Source organism: Myotis nattereri (assembly GCF_964212035.1).
Source record: "Myotis nattereri genome assembly, chromosome: X".
Classification (NCBI taxonomy): domain Eukaryota; kingdom Metazoa; phylum Chordata; class Mammalia; order Chiroptera; family Vespertilionidae; genus Myotis; species Myotis nattereri.
The window spans coordinates 142,905,343-142,929,651 of NC_138078.1; the positions used below are offsets into that span (position 1 = coordinate 142,905,343).

General features: G+C 47.3%; 2 protein-coding genes across 4 annotated transcripts in view; one reads left to right on the forward strand and one right to left on the reverse strand.

Annotated features, from left to right (window-relative positions):
- Nucleotides 1-2,796: 2,796 nt before the first annotated feature.
- Nucleotides 2,797-16,513, forward strand: DKC1 (dyskerin pseudouridine synthase 1; the record flags this gene model as incomplete). Of its 3 annotated transcripts, none has more annotated exons than XM_081081457.1 (15): nucleotides 2,797-2,928; nucleotides 3,699-3,766; nucleotides 4,147-4,233; nucleotides 5,662-5,753; nucleotides 5,966-6,150; nucleotides 7,241-7,305; nucleotides 7,692-7,818; nucleotides 8,463-8,593; nucleotides 9,459-9,602; nucleotides 11,298-11,418; nucleotides 12,340-12,458; nucleotides 13,348-13,451; nucleotides 13,961-14,009; nucleotides 14,810-14,962; nucleotides 15,630-16,513. In XM_081081457.1, the coding sequence occupies exons 1-15, from the start codon at nucleotides 2,913-2,915 to the stop codon at nucleotides 15,693-15,695; spliced, it is 1,527 nt and encodes a 508-aa protein (XP_080937583.1). In that variant the 5' UTR covers nucleotides 2,797-2,912. The 3 variants fall into 3 exon arrangements, with proteins under 3 accessions (XP_080937583.1, XP_080937585.1, XP_080937584.1); XM_081081459.1 differs by having other exon boundaries at nucleotides 6,015-6,150; XM_081081458.1 differs by lacking the exons at nucleotides 13,961-14,009; nucleotides 14,810-14,962; nucleotides 15,630-16,513 and having other exon boundaries at nucleotides 13,348-13,455.
- A 2,702-nt stretch (nucleotides 16,514-19,215) lies between these two features.
- MPP1 (MAGUK p55 scaffold protein 1) overlaps nucleotides 19,216-24,309 on the reverse strand; it is a 37,183-nt gene continuing 32,089 nt past the window's right edge. The window contains exons 9-12 of the mRNA XM_081115382.1: nucleotides 23,314-23,394; nucleotides 22,472-22,674; nucleotides 22,165-22,239; nucleotides 19,216-19,858 (exon numbers count right to left, since the gene is read on the reverse strand). Coding sequence (XP_080971508.1) covers nucleotides 19,682-19,858; nucleotides 22,165-22,239; nucleotides 22,472-22,674; nucleotides 23,314-23,394 — 536 coding nt within the window. The 3' untranslated portion in view covers nucleotides 19,216-19,681. The remainder of the gene's footprint in view (nucleotides 19,859-22,164; nucleotides 22,240-22,471; nucleotides 22,675-23,313; nucleotides 23,395-24,309) is intronic.

Consider the following 24,309-nt stretch of genomic DNA (forward strand, 5'->3'; position numbering starts at 1 on the left):
AACTCCCTCCGGATTGAAAACAACAACCGCGCCCTCCGCCGCCAGCCTGCTCTGCGCGCACTCCGCACCTGAGTATTTCACTTCAGCACTGCGCCTCCTCTGAGTCTGGGTATGATATTCTCTTTCCTCCTAGTTGTAGAATTTCCACTCAGCCATCCTTCCTGTGGTTCTGGGTGATGTCCGTTCCGTCTTTTAGGTGTATTTTTGAATTGGTAGTTTGAGGCAGCAATCTCCGGTGTTAACCTATGCCGCCATCTTGATTTCTTCTGTCTATCTTTTCTTTTTTTTTCTTTTATTTTAAAATTTTTTAAATTTTATTTATTGCTTAAAGTATTACAAAGGGTATTACATATGTGTCCATTTTATCCCCCCACCCTAGACAGTCTCCTAGCCTCCCCTATCCCCCAGTGTCTTATGTCCATTGGTTATGCTTATATGCAGTCTATCTTTTCTTAAAAAAAATATTTTTATTGACTTCAGAGAGGAAGGGAGAGGGAGAGAGATAGATAGAAACATCAATGATGAGAGAGAATTATTGATCTGCCTCCTGCCCCCCGCCCCCTACTGGGGACCGAACTCGCAACCTGGGCATGTGCCCTGATCAGGAATCACCCCATGACCTCCTGGTTCATAGGTGGATGCTCAACCACTGCGCCATGCCAGCTGTGCTCTGCATCTCTTTTAAAAGCAAAGATGACAGGCTTTGCTAACAGATCAGATGAATGCTGGAGAAAGATGAACCTCATAAAAGAACCATCAATGAATACCTCAAACTTATTCAGCCAAACCTGTACCAATGGGATATTATAAAATAATGGGGGAAGTAATGAACTGCCTATGGATTGGTTGATACTGGGGGCTTTGGTTATCTATAAAAAGTTAATTTAAATCATTATTATCATTACCTTGGCACACACCAAAATAAATTTTTTTAAAAAAATATATATTTTATTGGTTTTTCACAGAGAGGAAGGGAGAGGGATAGAGAGTTAGAAACATCGGTCAGCTGCCTCCTGCACACTCCCCACTGGGGATGTGCCCGCAACCAAGGTACATGCCCTTGACCGGAATCGAACCTGGGACCCTTGAGTCCGCAGGCCGACGCTCTATCCACTCAGCCAACCGGTTAGGGCCCAAAATAAATTCTTGATAGAGTAAAAGTTATCTGAGGAAAAACCAATCATCTGGGTTTTTTTTAAGCCACAGTACAATAAAATGGAATATTATCTATTCTTTGGTTGGCAGAGAAGGATTAGAAGAAAAGCAATAATTGCTCTCTTCTGTCAGGAGCAACTCATTAGAAAAGATAATGGCAAAAGGCACACTTTACTATAGCAATAAAGAAATAACTAGGGCCTTCACTGGTTTTGCTCAGTGGATAGAGCGTTGGCCTGCGGACTGAAGGGTCTGGGTTCAAATCCCTTCAAGGCACATGCCCGGTTGCAGGTTCCATCCCCAGTAGGGGGAGTGCAGGAGGCAGCTGAATCACTGATGTTTCTATAGCTCTCTCCCTCTCCGTCTCTGAAATCAATAAAATATATAACTAGGGATCCATCAAGTCCAGAGAGGCAAGTTTAAGACCCCCTCCCCCCACCTTGAGAGAAGCGCAGAGGTCTTAAACCAGGAGCCACTTCCTAGCTGTGCAATTCCGCAGCCATAAGCGATCCTGGGGCTATTCGAGGCGTGCTAAGTGTAAAACACAAACCAAAAAGATCTGGTACCAAAAAAAAAGTAAAATATCCTCTTCATAATATTGTGTATTGCTTACATGTTGAAATAATATTTTGGATAGCTGGATTAAATAAAATTCATCATTAAAATAATTTTCGCCGGAACCGGTTTGGCTCAGTGGATAGAGCGTCGGCCTGCGGACTGAAGGGTCCCAGGTTCGATTCCGGTCAAGGGCATGTACCTGGGTTGTGGGCACATCCCCAGTCGGGGGTGTGCAGGAGGCAGCTGATCGATGTTTCTCTCTCATCGATGTTTCTAACTCTCTGTCTCTCCCCCTTCCTCTCTGTAAAAAATCAATAAAATATATTAAAAAAAATAATAATAATTTTCAACTTTCTTTTTTTTAAAATATATTTTATTGATTTTTTACAGAGAGGAAGGGAGTGGGATAGAGAGTTAGAAACATCGATGAGAGAGAAACATCGATCAGCTGCCTCTTGCACACTCTCCACTGGGGATGTGCCCGCAACCCAGGTACATGCCCTTGACCGGAATCGAACCTGGGACCCTTCAGTCCGCAGGCCGACGCTCTATCCACTGAGCCAAACCGGTCAGGGCCAACTTTCTCTTTTTACTTTTTTTCTCCATGTGGCTGCTAGAAAATTTAAAAGTCCACGAGTGGCTCGCACTCCATTCCTATTGGCCAGCGACTCTGCTGCTGCATGAGAAATTGTAAGTAGCAAAGGGCTTTCAACCTCTCGGTGCCTTAACGTCTTCATTTTTCTCTTGGGACTGATCCGATAGTAACCTTAAAGGGTTGGCGAGAGGCAGCAACAAGCTACAGTTAATGGAGTACTCAGCGGGGTGCCCAGGTGCGCAAATCCGGGTTAAACCCAGTGAAGGTAGAGCAACAGCGGCCGAAGCCACGCCCACAGGCTACGCGCTGCTTGGGGGGGGCTGCGCTCTTCACAGCCCGAGCTGCCAAGGGCGGGGGCCGAGACCCAAAGCGCACGCGCACGCGCACGCGCGTCACCGCTGGGGAGAATACAGCCAATGAGATTGCGCAGGTGGCCCGCGCGCGCGCGCCACCGGCCCCTTCATCCTGGCCCCGCCCCGCGGCGCGGCACGCACGGGGAGGCGCACAGGTGGGCGGGTTCTAGCGGCGGGGCCTCTGGGCGGTGGGAGTCTATAGTCGCTCTTTTGGAGGTGGCTCGCGCGGTTCGCACGCTCTGCCGGGGAACATGGCGGATATGGAAGGTAAGGGTCGGTCTGTCACGACTGTTTTGACTGTTTTCCCGCCTGGGGCCAGCTTTGCTGCCTCGGAGATCCTGGGTCGGGGTGCCGGCGTCGGAGCCAGAGCTCTCCGTTAGCTCCAGCTGCCCCGCGGGTCCGGTCGCTGCCGAGCCTCCTGCCAGCCTTGCCTCTTGGCCTTGGCTCCACGGTTTAGGGCAAGAACGCGGGAGGCCCTCGCGATGAGCTGACGCTACGAGGCCCGGGCCTCCCGCTGACAGCACAACCTTAGGGCCCGGGTCGCCAACGAAAGGCGACGACTCTGCTGGCGTGCACCCTGCAATGGCAGGAGATCAGTACCGGTGCTGCCAGCAGCCCAGACGCCGCCGGCAGCGCACCGGGGCGAGGGAGGAAAGGATGGTCGCAATGGGTGCGGAAGAAAAGGGGTGGAGGGGCTCGGGCGTAGCTTTGACACGCAAGAAAGTTCTGGAGGTCACAAACACGCGGGGATAATCAAGGAGTCACTTAGGGAACTTTCCGGCACGCGGGCCGAGCGCTTCTGCAGCACAGGAAGCCCCGCCACGTGGTGAACTTAATGGAAGCTGACACGTGCGATCGCTTCTAGTCTGTGACTGAGCCACGCAACCCGCGCATTTGGCCTTACGCACTTTTGTTTTCCAAAGTAATTGTAGGCCAAACGTCCATTGCCTACCTGCCCTGGTTCGTTCTCTATTTTAAACTTCATTGCCTTTATTTTCGGAAAGAACTCTCAAATCTCGTGTGTGTTTGTTTTTTAGCAGTTACTTTGCCCAAGAAGCATAAAAAGAAAAAAGAATCCAAGTCATTACCAGAAGAAGATGTTGCAGTGAGTAGGAATATGTCTCACTTTGTTTTGACTAAAAGCAAAACTTAGGTAACAAATGAAACTATTGTCAGAGGTTTTGAAGGAATGGGTTAGAATTGGGTGGTCGTTGTACAAGACCCCAGCCAACCTAAATCTCTCCCATCACATACAATTCGCTAAGTGGTGTTGGCCACACCAACTGCTTTCCCTGAAATTTTCTTTCTTATTCCACCTGCAGACCCACTATCCCTCTTTCTCTTTAAATACCTGTCCCCTTTTGAGGTCCTGGCTTATTTCTTTTTCCCTTGTGGGTCCTGTTGAAGGGGCATAGGCTTTGGCGTTAATGGAGTTGTGCGGAATACGGTGGGAAGTCTAATAGAGTGTGTTTCTGTCCTTGGAAGGAAATCCAACACGTTGGAGAATTTCTTATCAAACCTGAATCCAAAGTGGCTCAGCTGGACACATCTCAGTGGCCTCTGTTGCTAAAGGTACGTGGCTAAGATTGTGCATGAGGTCAGTGCCTGGCTCTAACAGTTAAACAGTTCTAACGGTTAAACAGTTCGTTACGACTGCTTAATTCTAGCATCCTTCACTTAGGAAGTGCCAGGTGATAGTCTATAGTGGTGTTCCTCAAAGTCTGAGATGAAGGACCAGGTGTTTTTTTTTTCCATTTCCAGTGCACCCGGCACAGTCATCGAATACAGTTAAGATGTCAAAACAACATTAAATTGCTATCACAGTTTATAAGCAATTAGTTCTTGGTTTCTGTACTTCACTTGACCAACTGGTACCAGTTTGTGAGCCACACATGGAGTAGGTCTACTTTAGTGCTTATTGAGCATGAGCAGTGTGTGACCTTGGGCCAGTCATTTCACCTCTCTGAGGCTGTTTGCTCATAATATCTTTTAGGAAGTCAAGCCAAAGGTAATCCATGAAACATGTCTAGCCATAGTGCCTGGCATGTAACATGTCCTCTAGAAATGATTGATTATTATATTGGATTTTTTTAAAAATATATATTTTATTGATATTTTTACAGAGAGGAAGGGAGAGAGATAGTTAGAAACATCGATGAGAGAGAAACATCGATCAGCTGCCTCCTGCACACCCCCTACTGGGGGTGTGCCCGCAACCCAGGTACATGCCCTTGACCGGAATCGAACCCAGGACCTTTCAGTCCGCAGGCCGACGCTCTAGCCACTGAGCCAAACCGGTTTTGGCTATATTGGGTTTTTAATAAGGCAGTTTATTAATGAGTTGAGTTGCAAATTTCCTAAAGGACTGACTAGGCACCAGCTCTGAGATTGGGTTCCCGAGAACACCCCTTGACAAAGTGTTTTAATAAAACATATATGGGAAAGGAATGAGCTTTGTTTATATAATTCAACCCAGTTGAGTTTCTACACAGCCAGATGTGCCTGCCATTTAGATAGCATTTGCTTTTCTATCGCAGGCCTTGGGAATATGCCAGTGAACCTGGTAGGCAATGTCCCTACTGTCGTGAAACTTAAAATCTAGGGGTGGGCGATAGTTAAAATAATTTCTATTTGTGATAAACACCATAACAAAACTAAACTGGGGGCGGGTGATATGAAAGGTGGGCTTCAAGTGAGGTGAGTGCTTTCAGACCAGTGACTGTGCCTCAGAAAGGAGAGTAACAAGGAACAGACATGAGACAGAGAGAGGAGCATTTGGAGGAAGAACAAACAAGCCGTGCTGGAGAAACATTGCTGCCAGTCCTCCTCGACTTGGCTGTGTTTTGTCCCTGAGAAACAGTCTGTCACAGCAGATAACGAAAATACAGGAACAAACTCAAGTTTGTGAACTTGAAGGGTAACCATATCACAATTGATGGTGGGTGCTCATTTCTTGTTTTACATGGAGCAATAGTTTTGTGTTGTATCGTTGCTTTCTAGAATTTTGATAAGCTAAATATAAGGACGACACACTATACGCCTCTTCCTTGTGGTTCAAATCCTCTGAAGCGGGAGATTGGTGATTATATCAGGTAAGTGTGTTTGGAGCGAGCACGGTTCTAACTTCTGTTCTTTTCAAAATGACACCTTTTAGCATCAGTTATTTAAGGAGGTAGTGGCATCTTAGAATGGCATTGTCCTAAATCTCATCGCCTGTACCCATGGTGGATTCTCTTTGACTCTTCAGATTCAGTTTTGATTAGGGGACCAGAACCAATGCCCAGTAATTTCTTTTCCATTCTAGGACAGGGTTCATTAATCTTGACAAGCCCTCTAACCCCTCTTCCCACGAGGTGGTAGCCTGGATCCGACGAATACTTCGGGTGGAGAAGACAGGACACAGTGGTACTCTGGATCCCAAGGTGACCGGCTGTTTAATCGTGTGCATAGAACGAGCCACTCGCTTGGTAAAATCGCAACAGAGTGCAGGTATGTAATTTGCCATTGGAAGGTTTTCCCTATTTCCTTTCCCTTCCACATTCTGGCTCTTGAAATCAATTTCTTCATTAGTTAAAAAAAAATAAAAATCCTAGTTTTCTGTGTACCATCTGTGCTGTTTGCCTTTCCTTGGAATGCTGGGTTACTAGGCATGTGTACATTGAGCCAACCATGTCTGTTCCTAGCACTGAGGCAGACCTGTGTTCGAGTCCAGCTCAGCTTATCACTCCAGGCTCCTCTGCCGTGATATTGCTGCTTCTGTCTAAAGTGCCCTTCTTACCCTAGCCAGTTTGGCTCAGTGGATAGAGTGTCAGCTTGTGGGACCGAAGGGTCCCGGGTTTGATTCCGGTCAAGGGCACATACCTCTTGTTGCAGGCTTCTCCCGGGCCCAGGGCCCTGATTGGGGCAAGTGCAGGAGGCAACCAATCAATGCATTTCTCTCATAATGATATTTCTCTTTTCCTCTCTCTTCCACTCTCTAAAAATCAATGGAAAAATATCCTCGGGCTTAAAAATAAATAAAGTGCCCTTCCCGCATTTTCTTTTTTTTTTTTTTTTAAATATGGTTTATTGATTTCAGAGAGGAAGAGGGAGGGAGAGATAGAAACCTCACTGAGAGAGAATCATTGATCAGCTGCCTCCAGCATGCCCCATACTGGGGATCAAGCCCACAACCCAGGCATGTGCCCTTGACTGGAATCGAACCCGGGACCCTTCAGTCTGCAGGCTGATGCTCTATCCACTGAGCCAAAGCAGCTAGGGCTACCCTTCCCGCATTTTCATCTGGGAAGATTCTCCACCTTCACTTTGCAGAGTTTTTCCTGGTTTGCAGGCGCCACCGGGTTCTCCAACTATCCTCGTCAGCACATTGAACGTTGAACTCCCAGGGAGTGAGAGATTGTGTCTGCATCCCTTTCCCACACTTGCCCCAGGAAATCGGTCTTAATGCAAATTTTACAGAAACAGAAGGTCCAGTTGCCTGCTTTTCCTGCTGCACAAAATAGGAGCGATGAGATAGGAGTATATAAAAAATACAGAAAAGTCAGTGGCCACACCTGACTACTCTTTTGTCATTTTTCAGGCAAAGAGTATGTGGGAATTGTCCGGCTGCACAATGCTATTGAAGGGGGGACTCAGCTTGCTAGGGTAAGTGTAATTCTAGGGAGGGCATCTTTTGGTGACTTGGATCTCTGAAGCCCCTAGGCATGTGGAGACAGGTCAGCTTTCCTGGCTGGCCTCTCTCGTGCCCTTTTGAGCAGGCTGCCCATCGCAGCCTGGACTGGTGACTACAGGTGGCAGGGGCACTTCCGGCCATGTCCCTTCTGAGGAGAGAGTTCTGCTTCAGCACTGAGCCATCCCTGTGTAGTGGAAGAAAGAAGCAAAAATTTGAAAGGGCATTTTAGACCTTAAATGACGGACAGGAATCTTATGTGTTTCAGTTGTGTCCTTCAACTCCCCCAAATAATGCCCTTTGATGTTATTGGAGAGTCTATGCAATACGAGTCATCATTTTGGTTTGTGCTTATTCTCAGGCCCTAGAAACTCTGACAGGCGCCTTATTCCAGCGCCCCCCACTTATTGCTGCAGTAAAGAGGCAACTCCGAGTGCGGACCATCTACGAGAGCAAAATGGTTGAGTATGATCCTGAAAGAAGATTAGGTGGGTCACTAGGCCTGTGAAGGAGCTTAGTTAACAGGCCATGCGTGGGTAGAAATGGATTCTTGAGAATTATACTCTGTTAATTCAAAGTACATGTCCTTAATTTAGTACAGTGATGGCGAACCTTTTGAGCTTGGCGTGTCAGCATGGACTGTGCTAGGTCTAATGGTATTTTTAAATAACGCAAATTAATTAAACATTTACCTAAGAGTTTTCCCAAACTAACTAGGTTCAAGAAATAGACTGTCAGTGGTACATGGAATTTGCTTTCCCATAACCTGGTAGTTCTGCATGTGTGTAATAAACGGATCTTATTTATTTATAACCCTAACTTGACTGTGGTGCCGTGTCACATAGAAATTTTTTGATATTTGCAACCATAGTAAAACAAAGACTTATATTTTTGATATTTATTTGATATATTTAAATGCCATTTAACAATGAAAAATGAACCAAAAGTTCGCATGTCACCTCTGACATGTGTGTCATAGATTCGCCATCACTGGTTTAGAACATGGTGCAGTCATGGCCTGTGTCTGTCTTTAGTCTCTCTGGCTCAGGTAGAGAATAACTCTGGGTTTCTCAACTGGTGGCGTGTTTACTCCGGAACATGTGGGCTACTTTTGTGTGTGTGTGCATCTTAGGAATCTTTTGGGTGAGTTGTGAGGCCGGCACCTACATTCGGACGCTGTGTGTACACCTTGGTTTGTTACTGGGAGTTGGCGGTCAGATGCAGGAACTTCGGCGGATTCGTTCTGGAGTCATGAGCGAGAAGGTATACACATACACCATCAAGGGCCTAGCAGTTTTAGAGCTGGTACTTAATACAGGGTGGGGCATAAGTAGATCTACAGTTGTGAGTAGATGAAACAGTTTATTATTTAGTAATTATTGTATTATTTTCCACACAACTATAAACCAACTTTTGCCCCCCCCCCCCGCCTGTATATTCTAGCTCCTGGTGGAACGCCACCTGCTTCACACCCTGGAAAAGGCAATTTCCAAAGTGTTGAGTTCAGTTCAGGACAGTTCCCTGTTCTGTTAATTAAACTTTGGGACATTGAAACACAGGCTAGGGGAGATGACCGGATAGAAAACGTTGTTCTATTCACTTACCTCCCAGCCTACAAAAATGCTTGCTCAGATGGAAGTACAGACAGTCCTCGGGTTATGTCAAACTCAACACATGTCGTTTCGTGGTTACATCACCATCTCCCATTTATTTATAAAAAAAAGTTCCATCATTTTGACATATGTACATATGTGCTTTATGTTTTTTATTATTTACCATAAGTAAAGGTCAGGAATTGTTATCTTTCTTATAAGTTTTTTTTACTGTTTCACTTGATATATTGCTGTGTATGTGCTCCATGTGAGTGACTAGATGCTTACGTAGGTGGGTTCCGACTAACGGCAAAAATCGCGTTACGTCGCGCCGTAGGAACGGTCTCTGACGTAACCTGAGGACCTACTGTGCATCAGCAGGTTAAAGGTATCCAAGAGAGACAAGGTTCTGAAGGGACCGAAGACTAATGAGCTTGGATTAGCAGACAACTCGATTCATTCCGCCTTTGGAAGTTTGGCGTCTGTTGTGCTACTTGAGATACAATGACTAACTTTCACACGTGGCTGCTTTTCAGGACCACATGGTGACAATGCATGACGTGCTCGATGCCCAGTGGCTGTACGATAACCACAAAGATGAGAGTTACCTGCGGCGGGTTGTTTACCCTCTGGAAAAGCTGTTGACGTCTCATAAACGGCTGGTTATGAAAGACAGCGCAGTAAGTTCTGGGTTTCAAGGCCATGTTTGGACAAAACGTGACTTCACAGCTGAGATGTGGTCCACGTTCTGAAAACGTTTTCTATTTAAAGAGGTGAAACGTGACGTCAACTTAAATTCCATGGGGTTTCTGCTTTTCGTTGTTTTGTTGTGTAGGTTGGACACTGGGTTCTTCCTTTTTTTTTTTTCTTCCTTTTTTTTTAATGAAGCATTTATGCATTTATGATTAACTTTTTTATTAAATCAGAACCAAATATCCTGAATTAAAGTAAAAGTTGAATGCTAGGTCTAATGCTATTTTTAAATAACGCAAATTAATTAAACATTTACCTAAGAGTTTTCCCAAACTAACTTGGTTCAAGAAATAGACTATCAGTGGTACATGGAATTTGCTTTCCCATAACCTGGTAGTTCTGCATGTGTGTAATAAATGGATCTTATTTAAATCGCTGCAAGAAAAGGTGGTGTTTTTTTTTTTGTTTTCTTTTTCTAAAAATATATATTTTATTGATTTTTTTTTTTTACAGAGAGGAAGGGAGAGGGATAGTTAGAAACATCGATGAGCTGCCTTCTGCACACTCCCTACTGGGGATGTGCCCGCAACCAAGGTACATGCCCTTGACCAGACTCGAACCTGGGACCCTGAGTCCGCAGGCCGACGCTCTATCCACTGAGCCAAACTGGTTAGGTCAAAAAGGTTGTTTTGGTGGGGATAAAAAGTTGAGACTTGAGTTTCAAAGATAAGTTATTTCTCTTCTAAGTAGTCCAGAATTTTTAAAATAGCCTTTTTATTTCTAATGGTCAGAGAATAGCCTTTTATAAATTAAAGATGTCTTTGTGCCCAGCTTGCATAACCAAGTTTTTGTCCAACATTATGTAGTAATAAAAAGATTTTCTGACTTTGAAGAACATAAATTTCTGTATTCAGTAATTTGAGGTTTATCATTCATATTCAAAACCTGTTAAATAGAATTTTTTAAAAAAATCATCACTTGATACTTTTTCCATTGATTTTTTTTTTTCCTTTGAGAGTGGTGGGGAGGAAGAATGGGGAGAGAGAAATGTCGATGTGAGAGGGACACATCAATTGGTTGCCTCCTGCATGCGCCCTGACTGGGGCCAGAGGTCAAGTTTGCAACCGAGGTATGTACCCTTGACTGGGAATTGAACCCATGGTCATTAACAGAAGAGATCTAGATAGGACAAGGCAGGTGGAGCGGGATGCATTAAGTGCCATTGAACTTGGGGAGAGGTGGCCTTAACACGTACCTGTTGGCCTATAAGTTATGCCAAAACCTGTGGGTAGTTGGTTCAATAGGTCTTGGTAATCTTGCTTGCAAGTTACTCCAGGAACCTGTCACTACCCAAACCTCCCAGTAGATCTAATATGTCTCCTAGTTCTGTTAAGGTTTTCTCTCATTAAAGGAACAGAAGAGCAATTAAGGGAAACTAAGGTTAGGCATTGATTTAAAATGAAAACATCCTTAAGTTCCACAGACATAGAGGAGTTGCTGTTTAAAGTCCTAGTGTGTGGTGAGTGGTTGTTATTCAGAGTCTCTACATGCTCATTGCAGATAATGACTATCCTTGGCCCCATTTCACATGTGGGGAGATGCCCACGGGCCCCCTCCCCTTTGGCTCTGGTGTGGGGTGAAGGCAGTGGCTGGGGCTCTCAGGGGTGATGTCATCCTTGTAGGTGAACGCAATCTGCTATGGGGCCAAGATCATGCTTCCAGGTGTGCTGCGATATGAGGACGGCATTGAAGTCAACCAGGAGATCGTGGTCATCACCACCAAAGGGGAAGCTATTTGCATAGGTATGGGGAAGCTCTCCCTCCTGCACCATCCTAGCCAGGCTCCCAAAGAGCAGGTCCTCAAATCCTAGTCCCTCGGTTTGATCTCACTGTATTGCCAAGGGTCTGTAGGTGTGGTCCCAGCAAAGGGCCATGTCATACAGACCCAAGCGAGGAGGAGGTAGACGGGGTTTCCCTTATCCCTCTGGCTGCTGTTAGAGGCCATGTCTCAGCAGGTTGGTTCTCTAATGAGAAGAGAGGACATCCTGAAGAACGGGAATAAGTATCTATGGTTATCAATGAAGAGCCTTTATTCCACTTCTTGTCTATATATCCATATGTACATCTTTAGCGAAGGAACCTCAATTAAGGCAGTAGAGCTTTAATTTATTTTTTATTTTATTTTATTGATTTTCTACAGAGAGGAAGGGAGAGGGATAGAGAGCTAGAAACATCGAAGAGAGAGAAACATCCATCAGCTGCCTCCCTCACACCCCGTACTGGGGATGTGCCTGCAACCAAGGTACATGCCCTTGACCGGAATCGAACCTGAGACCCTTCAGTTCGCAGGCCGACACTCTATCCACTGAGCCAAACCGGCTAGGGTGGCAGTAGAGCTTTTAAAAAGTGTAAAACTGGAATTCGGGCTTAGCAATTGTTGTGTCTTGCCCCTTTAAGTCAGAGAGAGAGAGAGAGAGAGAGAGAGAGAGAGAGAGTGAGAGAGTGTTGATTGGTTTCAGAGAGGATGGGAGAGGGAGAAAGAGATAGAAACATCAATGATGAAAGAAAATCATTTACCAGCTGTGTCCTGCACACCCCCTACTGGGGATCAAGCCCACAACCTGTGCATGTGCTCTGACTAGAATCTAACTGTGGTCGATGCTCAACCGCTGAGCCACACTGGCTGGACTTAAATCATTCTTTTCTCTCTTTGAACACCTGCAGCTATTGCATTAATGACCACAGCAGTGATCTCTACCTGCGACCATGGGATAGTAGCCAAGATCAAGAGAGTGATCATGGAAAGAGACACTTACCCTCGGAAGTGGGGTTTAGGTCCAAAGGTAAGTGGGACCAGTCATGTGCCCTCCTGAGTTACTAGGTTCAGCGTTGTTGAGCACTTGGGCAGCTCTTGGTGTGACCCCACCGCCACTGCCTTACCCTGTGCTGGGCTCTGGGGGAGTCAGTGGTGAGTAGGAACTGGCCCGCCTCAGATCTTAGAGATTTCAGTCTGATGGGATGAAGCAGATGGGCATCACTCAGAATGGTGAATTTTAGCCAAGGTGAGGGTTTCTCAAGGAGCCTGGCACCTCAAGAGTCTGCAATGAGGGGATCTGGGTAAGGGAGCTTCACTTGAGCCCTGCCAGTGTGAAGGATTAGATGGTGATGAGGTGATGAGCTAGGGAAAAGTCCAGGGCAGCTGGAATAGTATGTGCAAAGGCCCTGTGCCACATAATGACACTGCAGAGGCTCTCACTAAGGCTGTAAGCTCCGTGACCTTTACCAAGTCCCATGTTTGTGCTTATCAAAGAGAATGGGTGGGGTTTTTTTTGTTTGTTTATTTGTTTGGTTTTTCTCAATCCTCACCTAAGGCTATTTAGAGATTGGGAGTGAGTGGGGGTGGCGGGGGGGGGGGAGAAACAGATGTGAGAGACACATCTATTGGTTACCTCCCCCACACACCCTGACGGGGCTAGGGTCTCAAACCTGCAACCCAGGTACATGCCCTTGACTGGGAATCAAACCTGAGACCTTTTGGTGCATTGGCTGATGCTCTAACCATTGTGACACACTGGCCAGGGCAAGAATGGGTGAATTCTGAGTGCTCTATATGGGAGCTTGGGGCCCAGGTGAGAATACACAAGGGAGAAACTTGATTTGGGCCATGTGCATGCAGTCAGCCTGCTATATGTGTTGACGCCGTCCTGACGTTGAAATCCTGATGTCCATCAGGCCAGTCAGAAGAAGCTGATGATCAAGCAGGGCCTTCTGGACAAGCACGGCAAGGCCACAGCCAGCACGCCCACCACCTGGACACAGGAGTATGTTGACTACAGGTGAGGGCAGGATGCTGTGGAGGCCCAGGGCATGCAGACTGCATGCTTGCCTGCGTGCAGGAGTTGACATTACACTGGATGGCAGTGGCAGTGGGGACAGGAGGATGTGGAACTCGGAGGGGTGGACGCAGCATGCCCGGCCACCTGGACAAGCACATCAACTACACATGAGGCCAGGAGGTCATGGGGCCCAGCTGTGGGGAGGGGGCAGGATTTGTTGGGGGAAGGGCGGTGAATGGGGCCTTGGCCGTAGATTTGTTGGGGCAGGGAGGTTGCCGTGCCTTGAGTGCCGGGCCTCTGCAGCAGACAGTTATCCCTTTCTAGTCTGGCATGTGGGACTTTAGAGGGAGTCAGTCTGCAACAGTAAGTGGTGAGTTGCTTTGTCCAGCGTCAATATTTTGATGGTGGCTTTAGACTTGCCAGATAACTCTGATTGGCTGCAGATGAAGCAGTCCCTCCCCAGAAAGCTGTTCATCAAATCTAACCCCCTGGCTCCCCTCTCCTTTCAGTGATGCCGTGAAGACAGAGGTGGTTGCTTCACCAGTAAAGGCCACAAAGGTACGGGGCATGTGGTGATTCGTTTGGATTGCACTTCGGGAGATGGTTCTGTGTGGCTTATCCTGGTGACTGCAGTCCGGCCATATATCCTGGCTCGGTCTGGCAGGGCCTTCCGCCCCGTGGGTGCGTGGTGCACAGAGAGATGACATGTGGTGCCCCAGGGTACTCATTGGCGCTCTGTAGGTGCCAGATCACATTCCTGTTGTGTCTGCTGGGAGACATGGGGGCTCAGGAATCAGACTGGCCTCATCATCCACCTCAGCTCAGGCAGCACGGAAACTGGGGGGTGCGTGTTATTCTGGCCCCCACCCTGGGTCAAGTGATGGCACACGTGTGTTGAAATGGGAGGCTGTAACACTTGGAGTTGTGTGGGACTCAGCAGGAGCAATGCGGGAGCAATGCCACCCGCAAGCTATCTCCAGACAGCACCAGTTCAGTGTTTCAAAGTGGCAGCTTGGCTTCCCAGGGTTGGGGACCACTGGCATGACAGCACAGAAAGACGTGTGGCAGAGTGACTTGAAGCAAGCTGTCTAGAGGAGCTTTTCCTGCTTTGCTTGTCACCTTTGAGGACTCAAGGGGCACCCCTAGGGGACATGGAGTTCCAACTTGTAATCCTAGTGAGGTTGGCCTCCAGGAATACGGGCTTCCTGCTCTTTGTGGATGAGACAGTCTCTGAATCCTTGGTAAACTTCAGGACCCTCCTGTGTGCCCAGTAAGGATCTCTTCTTACCTTTTCACTTCCTGAATCTTTCTCATCCATTTTTGCCCAAAATCTAACATTTGGTCAATTGTCTCCTCAGCGGAGTCGAGAGAGTGAAAGTGATGAGACTTCGCCAGAGCCAGAGTCTCCAGAGCCGGTCAAGGAGAAGGAGAAGGAAAAGGAGAAGAAAAAGAAGAAGAAGGAGAAGAAGGCCAAAGCCGCTGCAGAGGATGCGGGCGAGGTGGCAGATGGGGTGTGTATAGACATGCTCAGGATCCTTAGCTCGCTTAGTCCTCAGGTGCGGGGTTGTTTGAATTGCCCAGTTGGTGCCAGTTTGGTTACTTGGGGAGCTGTGCCATATTACTGGAGTGCCTTTTCCCCCCACTATCCCTGCAGGATCGTAGAGACAGACCCTGGCATTTTATATTTTTAATATATTTCTATTGATTTCAGAGAGGGAGAGGGAGAGAAATAGAAACATCAGTGATGAGAGAGAATCATCAATCAGCTGCGTCCTGCACACCCCACAATGGGGATCGAGCCCGCAACTGGAGCATGTGCCCTGACTGGGAATTGAACCGTGACCTCCTGGTTCACAGGCTAACATGCCACCCTGAGCCACTGTGGTCGGGCAGGCCCTGGCATTGTATAGTAACTGCTCATAGTTAGAATTCTGTGAATGGCAGGTGGTAGGGCGTGTAGCTTGAGAATCTGAATGCTCCTGTTTGTAAAAGTGGGCCACTGGGGCGCCACTGACAAGCTCAGGACTTTGTTATGTTCAAAAATGATTGAACCCTGGGTATCCTGACAGATCCTGAAAAGGCCTACTTGCCTGCGTGGAGCGTCTCCGATTTCCTTTTGGGAGAGTGGCAGTTATTCTGTTAACAGGTTCTGTGAGCTTTATTTTCTCTCTCTCCCAGGACAGTGATACCACCAAAAAGAAGAAGAAGAAAAAGAAAATCAAAATGGAAGTCGTTTCTGACTAGTGGCGATCACGTTAAGCACTGTGCCCAGCTGGGAGGAGAAATTAAAGCCTTATTGAGAAAACATAGTTCCTTCTGTTCTTAAAGGGTGAGAGCTGAGGCACATTTAGCTGCTAGCCGAGACCTTAGTGATGTTACCTGGTGTCGTCATCCCATCTTGTCCTGTTTTAAGGATATGGGTGCAGGAGGCAGATTGGATACCACCCACTTCTCTCCTTGGGGGTAGTGGGGAAGCCTCGCCTTCAGACCCTGCACTGCCTGGTAACCAGCACAGCTGTTTCCTGACAGCTGTTCTAACTCCATCCTCCTCTACTCGTTTGCTTCTGCCACTCCCCCATGCCCTTCTGTTAAAAAAAGTTGATAGCAATCGCACAGTGAAACGGTGCAGAGCAAGTAAAAGAATAGGACAACCATGTTTGCTGGGGTAAATCTCCAGCGTGTTTTGAGGACAGTGGGCCAGGCTGGTGTCAGCGCCACCTGTGTTATTCCATCGGCTGGCAAGGACTCCTGGTCTTCCACCTTTCTAGCTATTCCTATCCCTCTGGCCTAGCAGTTGGTGCACTGCACCTTGGGTACAGCCTCATGTACCTCGGTCCAGCTGACTACTTGTGTTTGTGACAAAATCCAAAATGTATTCTCTTGTTTATACCCTCTTTCTTTCAAAGGATGCAATCGGTCCTTGCTGGGAGAAGGTGGTTGTAATTTTTACTTATTAAAGTTTGCTTACTATGTTTTTTTAAAGTATTCCTGTTGGGTTTTCTAATTGATGGTGGTCTCAAACTAGCAGAACAAAAAAATATAAAGTACTTCGATTAAAAATCAGGGGGCCTTTATGTCATACTTAAAATTTGATGCTAATTATGTAATGTGTCTGGCAGAAGGTGTGTGTGTCTCTGAATGGGTGGGGGGTGCCTGCGAAAGGCCTGAGGAAGCATGAAAGAACCAGATTAAAAAAAAACATTTTTATTGATTTCAGAGAGGGAGGGGGAGAGAGAGAGAGAGAGACATCAATGATGAGAGAATCCTTGATCGGCTGCCTCCACACCCCACACAGGATCAAGCCAGCAACCTGGGCCTGTGCCCTGACCGGAAATTGAATCATGACCTCCTGGCTTATACTAGTAGGTTGATGATCAACCACTGAGCCACATGGGCCAGCCAAAGAGCCAGATCTTGACAGGCCTTCAAGTATCTAAATACTTAGTGCTCCAACTCAGTGGTGTGGGGGCCAGTGAGTGGCAAAAACCTCGGGGGGAGTGGTGAGTGAATGTTCAGGAATCAAGGGCTTGGTGACATCTAGGATTGGTTCCAATTTGGTACCAAAACCCATGAAACAATATGGGAGCTGTGGGAGGCCCCCTGCCAGGGAAGGCGCCTTGGCTCTCTAAGTCATGTTGACTGAACCCAAGGGGTAGGCACAGCCCTACCTTGGGGGCATTTCTGACCAAAAGGTGAGAATGCCTTCAGCTCAACTCTCAAAGCCTAGGTGCTGGGAATGGGTTTTTATTATGTAAATTCAGTCAAGCACCTGGAATACCTCCCTTGAGTTTTGGTGAAACCTGATATTTTGGGGAATTTGGGCTGTAAAATAAACACTCTGCTTCTGTGCTGGGTCTCTGCCTCTCTGCCAGAAGAGAACTTAGAAGCCCACCCAGACCCAGCTTCTCTATTTCTGTGTCTTTTCATTTCTCTAATCCCCAAAGCGCCTCCTACTTAAAAGAACTGGCCCCCCGCCCCCATATTGGACATGGAGAAGGGAGCCCCCTGACATAGGGAGCAGTCTCCAGATGCAGCAAGGACCCCCTACTAAGCCACCTGCTCCCCCCACCAGAATGTAAGCCTCCAAGTATTAGGAAACTAAATGCCTGCCAGGGATGGGTTCAGGGTCAAGTCCTGTGTGGACACTAGGCTTGGGACGGGGTAGGGGTTTTTTTTAGGGCATGTGCTTGTAATCCTAGTAGTTGCTCATTCCAGCTCTTGAGAGTTTAATCTGGGCAGCCAGTCATGTGGGTGCTCTAAAACCATGTCTTGTGGTCTAGCCGGTTTGGTTCAGTGGACAGTGTGTTGGCCTGTGGACTGAAGGGTCCCAGGTTTGATCAGGCACATGCCCAGGTTGTGAGCTTGATCCCCAGTAGGGGGCATGCAGGAGGCAGCCAATCAATGATTCTCTCATTGATGTTTCTCCCTTCTCTGAAATTAAGACAAATATATTTAAAAAGCCATATCTTTGAATAAAGAGAAAGAAAAGGAGTGGCTTGGGAAAAATGGTAAGATTTAGTAGACACCATATAGCCAAGGCTGGTGCCAGCAGAAGCAAAAATGTTTGCTTATCTCCTCGTGGAGCAAAACTGGACAATCTCACACCAATGCTCTCAGAGTGCTTTTTATGTGTTGCACGTGTACATGTACACATGCCTGCCTCAGTGCACCAATGTGTGCCCTGCCCAGCACATGCACACCCTAGCCCCCAAATAGGAGGTAGGATAATTCTGACCCTTAAGACTGTTCAGGTGGTTTAGCGGTTGAGTGTTGACCTATGAACCAGGAAGCTTGGTTCCTGGTCAGGGCACATGCCCGGGTTAAGGGCTCTATCCCTAGTGTGGGGCGTGCAGGAGGCAGCTGATAAATGATAAACTTTTTATTAATTTTTACAGAGAGGAAGGGAGAGGGATAGGGAGTTAGAAACATTGATGAGAAACTGCCCCCTATTGGGGATCGAGCCCACAACCAAGGTACATCCCCTTGACCAGAATCGAACCCAGGACCCTTCTTCAGTCCGTGGGCGGATGCTCTGTCCAATGAGCCAAACTGGTTAGGGCTCATCATTGATGTTTCTATCTCCCTCCTCCTTTCCGAAATAAATAAAAATACATTTTTATAAAGGACTGCTCAACACTTGAGGGAGGCATCTGGTGGCGATGCCATCCTCCAGGACAGTGGCTCTCAACCTTCCCGATGCCGCGACCCTTTAATACAGTTCCTCATGTTGTGGTGACCCCCAACCATGAAATTATTTTCGTTGCTACTTCATAACTGTAATTTTACTACTGTTATGAATCGTCATGTAAATATCTGATCTGCAGGATGTATTTTCATTGTTACACATTGAACATAATTAAAGCATAGTGATTAATCACAAAAACAATATGTAATTGTATATGTGTTTTCCGATGGTCTTAGGTGACCCCTGTGAAAGGGTCATTCGACCCCCAAAGGGGTTGCGACCCACAGGTTGAGAACCGCTGAGTGACATTTCTCCAGTCAGATGCTTGTGGTACAGGTAAAAACGCAGAGCCCTAACCGGTTTGGCTCAGTGGATACAGCGTCGGCCTGAGGGCTGAAGGGTCCCAGGTTCGATTCCGGTCAAGGGCATGTACCTGGGTTGTGGGCACATCCCCAGTGGGGAGTGTGCAAGAGGCAACTGATCAGTGTTCCTAACTCTATCCCTCTCCCTTCCTCTCTGTAAAAAATCAATAATATATATATATATTTTAAAAAAACAACCCAGAGAGTTACAAGGTCATTGGCATTTTAACAGTAATCTCTTTATTGCTGTTGAGGGTTTTCCTAGAGCAGACATCCTATTGCAGAGCTGTTTCATTTTGGCATTTTAGAAAGGCAGTAAAAAAAATGCTTTCTTCATAGTAAAGGCGTGATTAAAGGTGAAAGAGCGTAGGCTTTAGAGGGACAGGGTCCAGGCTTTTCCTCGCTGTGAGCACCATCTTTGATTAGCATTTGCATTTGGGTCGTGCACCTGCCCCAATTTCCAGAGATTCTTTTGAAATCAATGGGGCCACATGCAGCAGGAAAACCAGAGCTGAGCCCTTGAGGAGCTTGAGTAAGACTGCCACCCACTGGCCTAATTAGGATAGTTGCATAGAGCTGGAAGCGGACACAAAACTAGCTGGAGCGACCCTGTTTGTCTTAAAGCAAGGGGAGTGGCGTTCCAAATACTGGAGAGAGTATATGGTAGCCCCGTTTCTGCAAGCCTAGTAAACCCAGGAGACAGGCACCCACTGTGGAGATCTGCACGCTTGGTCAAAGGCTTCTTGCAGTTTCTTAAGGATTTCATCAACGCCATTATTGACCAGCGAGAGGTCAAAGTAGTGCGCGTACTGGCTGCGGATGGCCTCCGAGTCCTTCTGCAGCTGCTGCAGGGCTTCCGTCTGCAAAGGAAAGAGAAGCAGCCACTGATGAAGCAGGTGCAGCACGCCCAGCCAGAGGGGCTAGTGACAACTTTTTAAAAGTAGTTGTTTATTTTTTATTTCAGAGAAGAAGGGAGAACGGGAGAGATAGAAACATCAATGATGAGAATCACTGATTGCCTCCTGCACAACCCAGGCCTGTGCCCTGACCGGGAATTGAACCATGACCTCCTGGTTCATTGGTCGACGCTCAACCACTGAGCCACGCTGGTGGGGCTAGTGACAGCTTTTAAGCAGGTGTTGACTGTTGTGACCATTGCCTGGCTTAGAGACAAATTCTGAAGACTTTGAGACTGTTGGAAGGGCATAGAGAGGCAATCAATTACGAACAATTACCAGAGGATCTCAAACTAACCCTCAAGCTAATTGGAGCTCTCTGGAAGACCAATAGCTATCTCCCAGCTCTTGCCCTTGAACATGGACAGCCATTTCAGCAACCACCAGAGCTGCAATCGCAGGACAAGGGCAAGTGCAACTTAGAACCCCGGGCCTCTTTCTAGGCCCCAAAACCAAGTGGCCATGAAGACTGATAATTTAACTTTGTAAAAGTAAAAATGGTACTGTAGCAATAAACACCAAGAGAGATGCCAAATTGGAAAAAAAAAAACTTGCAACTGATACCACGAAGGGCTAATTATGCTAATACAGAGTTCCTAGAAATCACTAAGACAAAGGCCAATAACCCAACAGAACAATAAACTAAGTGTTAACAGAAAAGACAATATAGCCCGGCTGGCATGGCTGAGTGGTTGAGCATCAACCTATGAACCAGGAGGTCACGGTTTGATTCCCCCCTCAGGGCACATGCCCCAGTTGTGGGGTCAATCCCCAGTAGAGGGGGTGCAGGAGGGTGGCAGATTGATGATTCTCTCTCATCATTGATGTTTCTATCTGTCCCTCCCTCTCCCTTTCTCTGAGATCAATAAAAACATATTTTTAAAAAGACAATACAGCCGAAACCGGTTTGGCTCAGTGGATAGAGCGTCGGCCTGCGGATTGAAAGGTCCCAGGTTCGATTCCGGTCAAGGGCATGAACCTGGGGTTTCGGGCACATCCCCGGTAGGGGGTGTGCAGGAGGCAGCTGATCAATGTTTCTCTCTCATCGATGTTTCTAACTCTATTCCTCTCCCTTCCTCTCTGTAAAAAAATCAATAAAATGCATTAAAAAAAAAAAGACAATACAAATGGGCCTAGCTGGTTTGGCTCAGTGGATAGAGCGTCAGCCTGCGGACTGAAAGGTCCTGGGTTCGATTCCAATCAAGGGCACATGTTCGGGTTGTGAGCTCAATCCCCAGTGAGGGGGAAGTGGGAGCCAGCCAATCAATGATTCTTTCTCATCATTGATATTTCAATCTCCCTCCCTCCCTCTCTCTACCTCTCTGAAATAAAAACTACACACAAACACACACACACACACACACACACACACACACACACTAGAGGCCTGGTGCACGAATTCGTGCACAGGCGGGGCCCATTGGGCCCTGCCGGCAGAGGGGCCACAGGCGGTTGGCCAGCCGGCCCCGCCCCTGATGGAGGTGTTGAGGGCCGGGCAGCCTGTGGGGATGGGCTGATCGGGCCGGATCAGGCTGGTTGGCTGCCATAGTGCATGTCATAGCCACAGGTTGTTCTGGTCATTCCACTGTTCTGGTGGCTGGGTATATATATATATATATATATATATATATATATATATATATATACATACATACATACATACAAATGGCCCTTAAGAGTCTGACATGATAATTGCTTACAGTACAAGATAAAAGTATGAGATACCATTTTCCCCTCTATTAGATTAGTCAAAAATGAAAGTTTGGAAAACATGATCCTGGCACAGGGAAGCAAGCACTCTCCCAGATAATCATCTCTGAATTCCCACTTCCCAAAGCATGCATACTTGAACCCAGCAATCCTGTCTGGATTTTCCCCTACAGATATATTTGCACACACATGCAATGCCATATGTACAGAGCCATTGGTGCCATATTATTTACAATAGCCCAAGGTTTTAAACAACTCAAATAGCCTGGCTGACATGGCTCAGTGGTTGAGCGTCGACCTATGAACCAGGAGGTCACGGTTTGATTCCCTATCAGGGCACATGCCTGGGTAGGGGGCGTGCGGGAGGCAGCCGATCAATGATTCTCTCTCATCATTAATGTTTTTTGTCCCTCTCCCTCTCCCTTCCTCTATGATATAAACAGATATTTTTAAAAAAGAGAGAGTTAACCCCTCCCCCTGTACAACCCCCTCCTTCCCACCTGAGTGCCCTGGTCAGTAGGTGCGATAAACACAATGAAAGGTGAAAGTTCTGCTGTCCGGACAATCTTGAGAGTCTAGAAAAGAGGAAGGCGAAAGAAGAAAAGAGTTAAAAACTTAAGTCAGCTGTCCCGATGCATCTCTGGGCGTCACCAAGCCCAGTCCTATTTCCATCGCTTCCTATCCTACTGTTCTTCCAGATGACCCCGCTGAGAGTATATGAAGCAAATATGAGCTCCCCAAACATGCCCCCCAGCATTGCTCTTCAGCATCCCCTCCCCACGGGCCTGCCTTTCCGCGCCGACCCACCTGCGGCTCGATGTCCAGGATAGCAATCTTGTTCCGCTCATGGATCCGGTGCACTGTGTCAAACTTGGTGCCAAACATGTTGCCCTGGTAGCTACCGAACTCCAAGAACTCGTTGGCAGAGATGCTCCTGCTCATCTCCTCCGTGGAGATGAAGTGGTACTCCTTCCCGTCCTCCTCATTCTTCTTGGGCAGCCGTGTTGTATCTGTGCACAAGAAGCCCCAGCCCCTGACAAACTCAGGGTCCGCACCATGGACCATGGTGTCTGTACCAAAACGCTAGCTGCCTGTGGTGCAGAGAGCTGATAGGGGGTTTTCTCCCTCGGGATCCTTAAGGGCTGACGATAGGAGATGAATGCAGATCAGGAAATCCCCCATCCACCCAGAACATGTTTAACCCTCAGGAGGCAAAGCCCAACATAAAAAATTTCTATCAGCCCGGCTGGCGTGGCCCAGTGGTTGAGCATTGACCTAGGAACCAGGAGGTCACGGTTCGATTCCTGGACAGGGCACTTGCCCGGGTTGTGGGCTCGATCCCCAGTGTGGGGTGTGCAGGAGGCAGCCGGTCAATGATTCGCTCTCATCATTGGTGTTTCTATCTCTCCCTCTCCCTTCCTCTCTCTGAAAGCAATGAAAACATATTAAAAAAAAAGAAAAAGAAAAGTTACATTGTTAGTTGGAGCGATTACGGGTTCAAATCTGTATCTTGCCTAAATTGTGTTTTGTTTTTATAATGAAACATTTCAAATAAAATCACCAAAAAAAAAAAAAAAAAAAAGGACCATTACGGTATCTCAGATGGAGAGTGCTCTCACTTGCCCTCCAAGGCTCCCAGAGCTACTTACACGGGGCTGGGTACTCAAACTTCTCCGGGTTCTGGCTGAGCAGGGCATTCTTAATATGGCTGCGACCCACCCCACTGGCTCCTGCAGAAGAGGAGAGAGAATCCAGGTTGCTGATTTTCATGAAGCCTTCCATTTCTTTCCCCAGAGAGAAAGGAGGGGATGGTAGTAGGAATAGGACATGGTTTTCCTCTCTCAGGGCCTGGAATCGCCAACAGGTGAAAGTGAGTTGGCACAGCCTCTGGGCTGGGGTCAGGTGCAAGCGTTCCTTTAGCACAGGGGTGGGGAACGTCTGGCCCTTGGGCCGTATAAGGCCCGTGAAATCATTTGGTCTGGCCCTGCCAAAGCATTAGGGGTGAGTTAAATGTTTGACCAAATATAGCAGGCTAATTTTTAAGTAGATAATTTTGTATGGCCTGAGAATCCTATATAATAAAACCCTAATATGCAAATGGACCGAATGGCAGAACAACTGGTTGCTATGATGCGCACTGACCACCAGGGGGAAGATGCTCAACACAGGAGCTGCCCCCTGGTGGTCAGTGCGCTCCCACAGGGGGAGTGCTGCTCAGCCAAAAGGGGTCCCAAAAGGTCCCAGACTGCAAGAAGGCACAGGCTGAGCTGAAGGACGCCTACCCTCAGTGCATGAATGTCGTGCACCAGGCCTCTAATGATGTTATAAATATCCAAATGGCCCTTTGCACTAAATAGGTTCCCCACCCTGCTTTAGGTGCAGGGGGATTTCGGGCTCCAGGCCCTTGTGTCCCAGTTGCGGAAGGAGGCTCTTTCTAAGGGCTGAGGGTCAGGACTCAGAGCATAACTGTTACTTCCACAGAGGAGCCAGCTAACATATGGGGGTTTCTGTTTTCTAAGGACAGCTTTACTGAGCTCTCCCAAATGAATAGTGTTGAATTTAAGATGGTGTTTTCACTGGAAATTTCACCAAAACCTAATCCAGATCTTCTAACCAACTAATGTTTAATTCTGAAGACAGGGAGG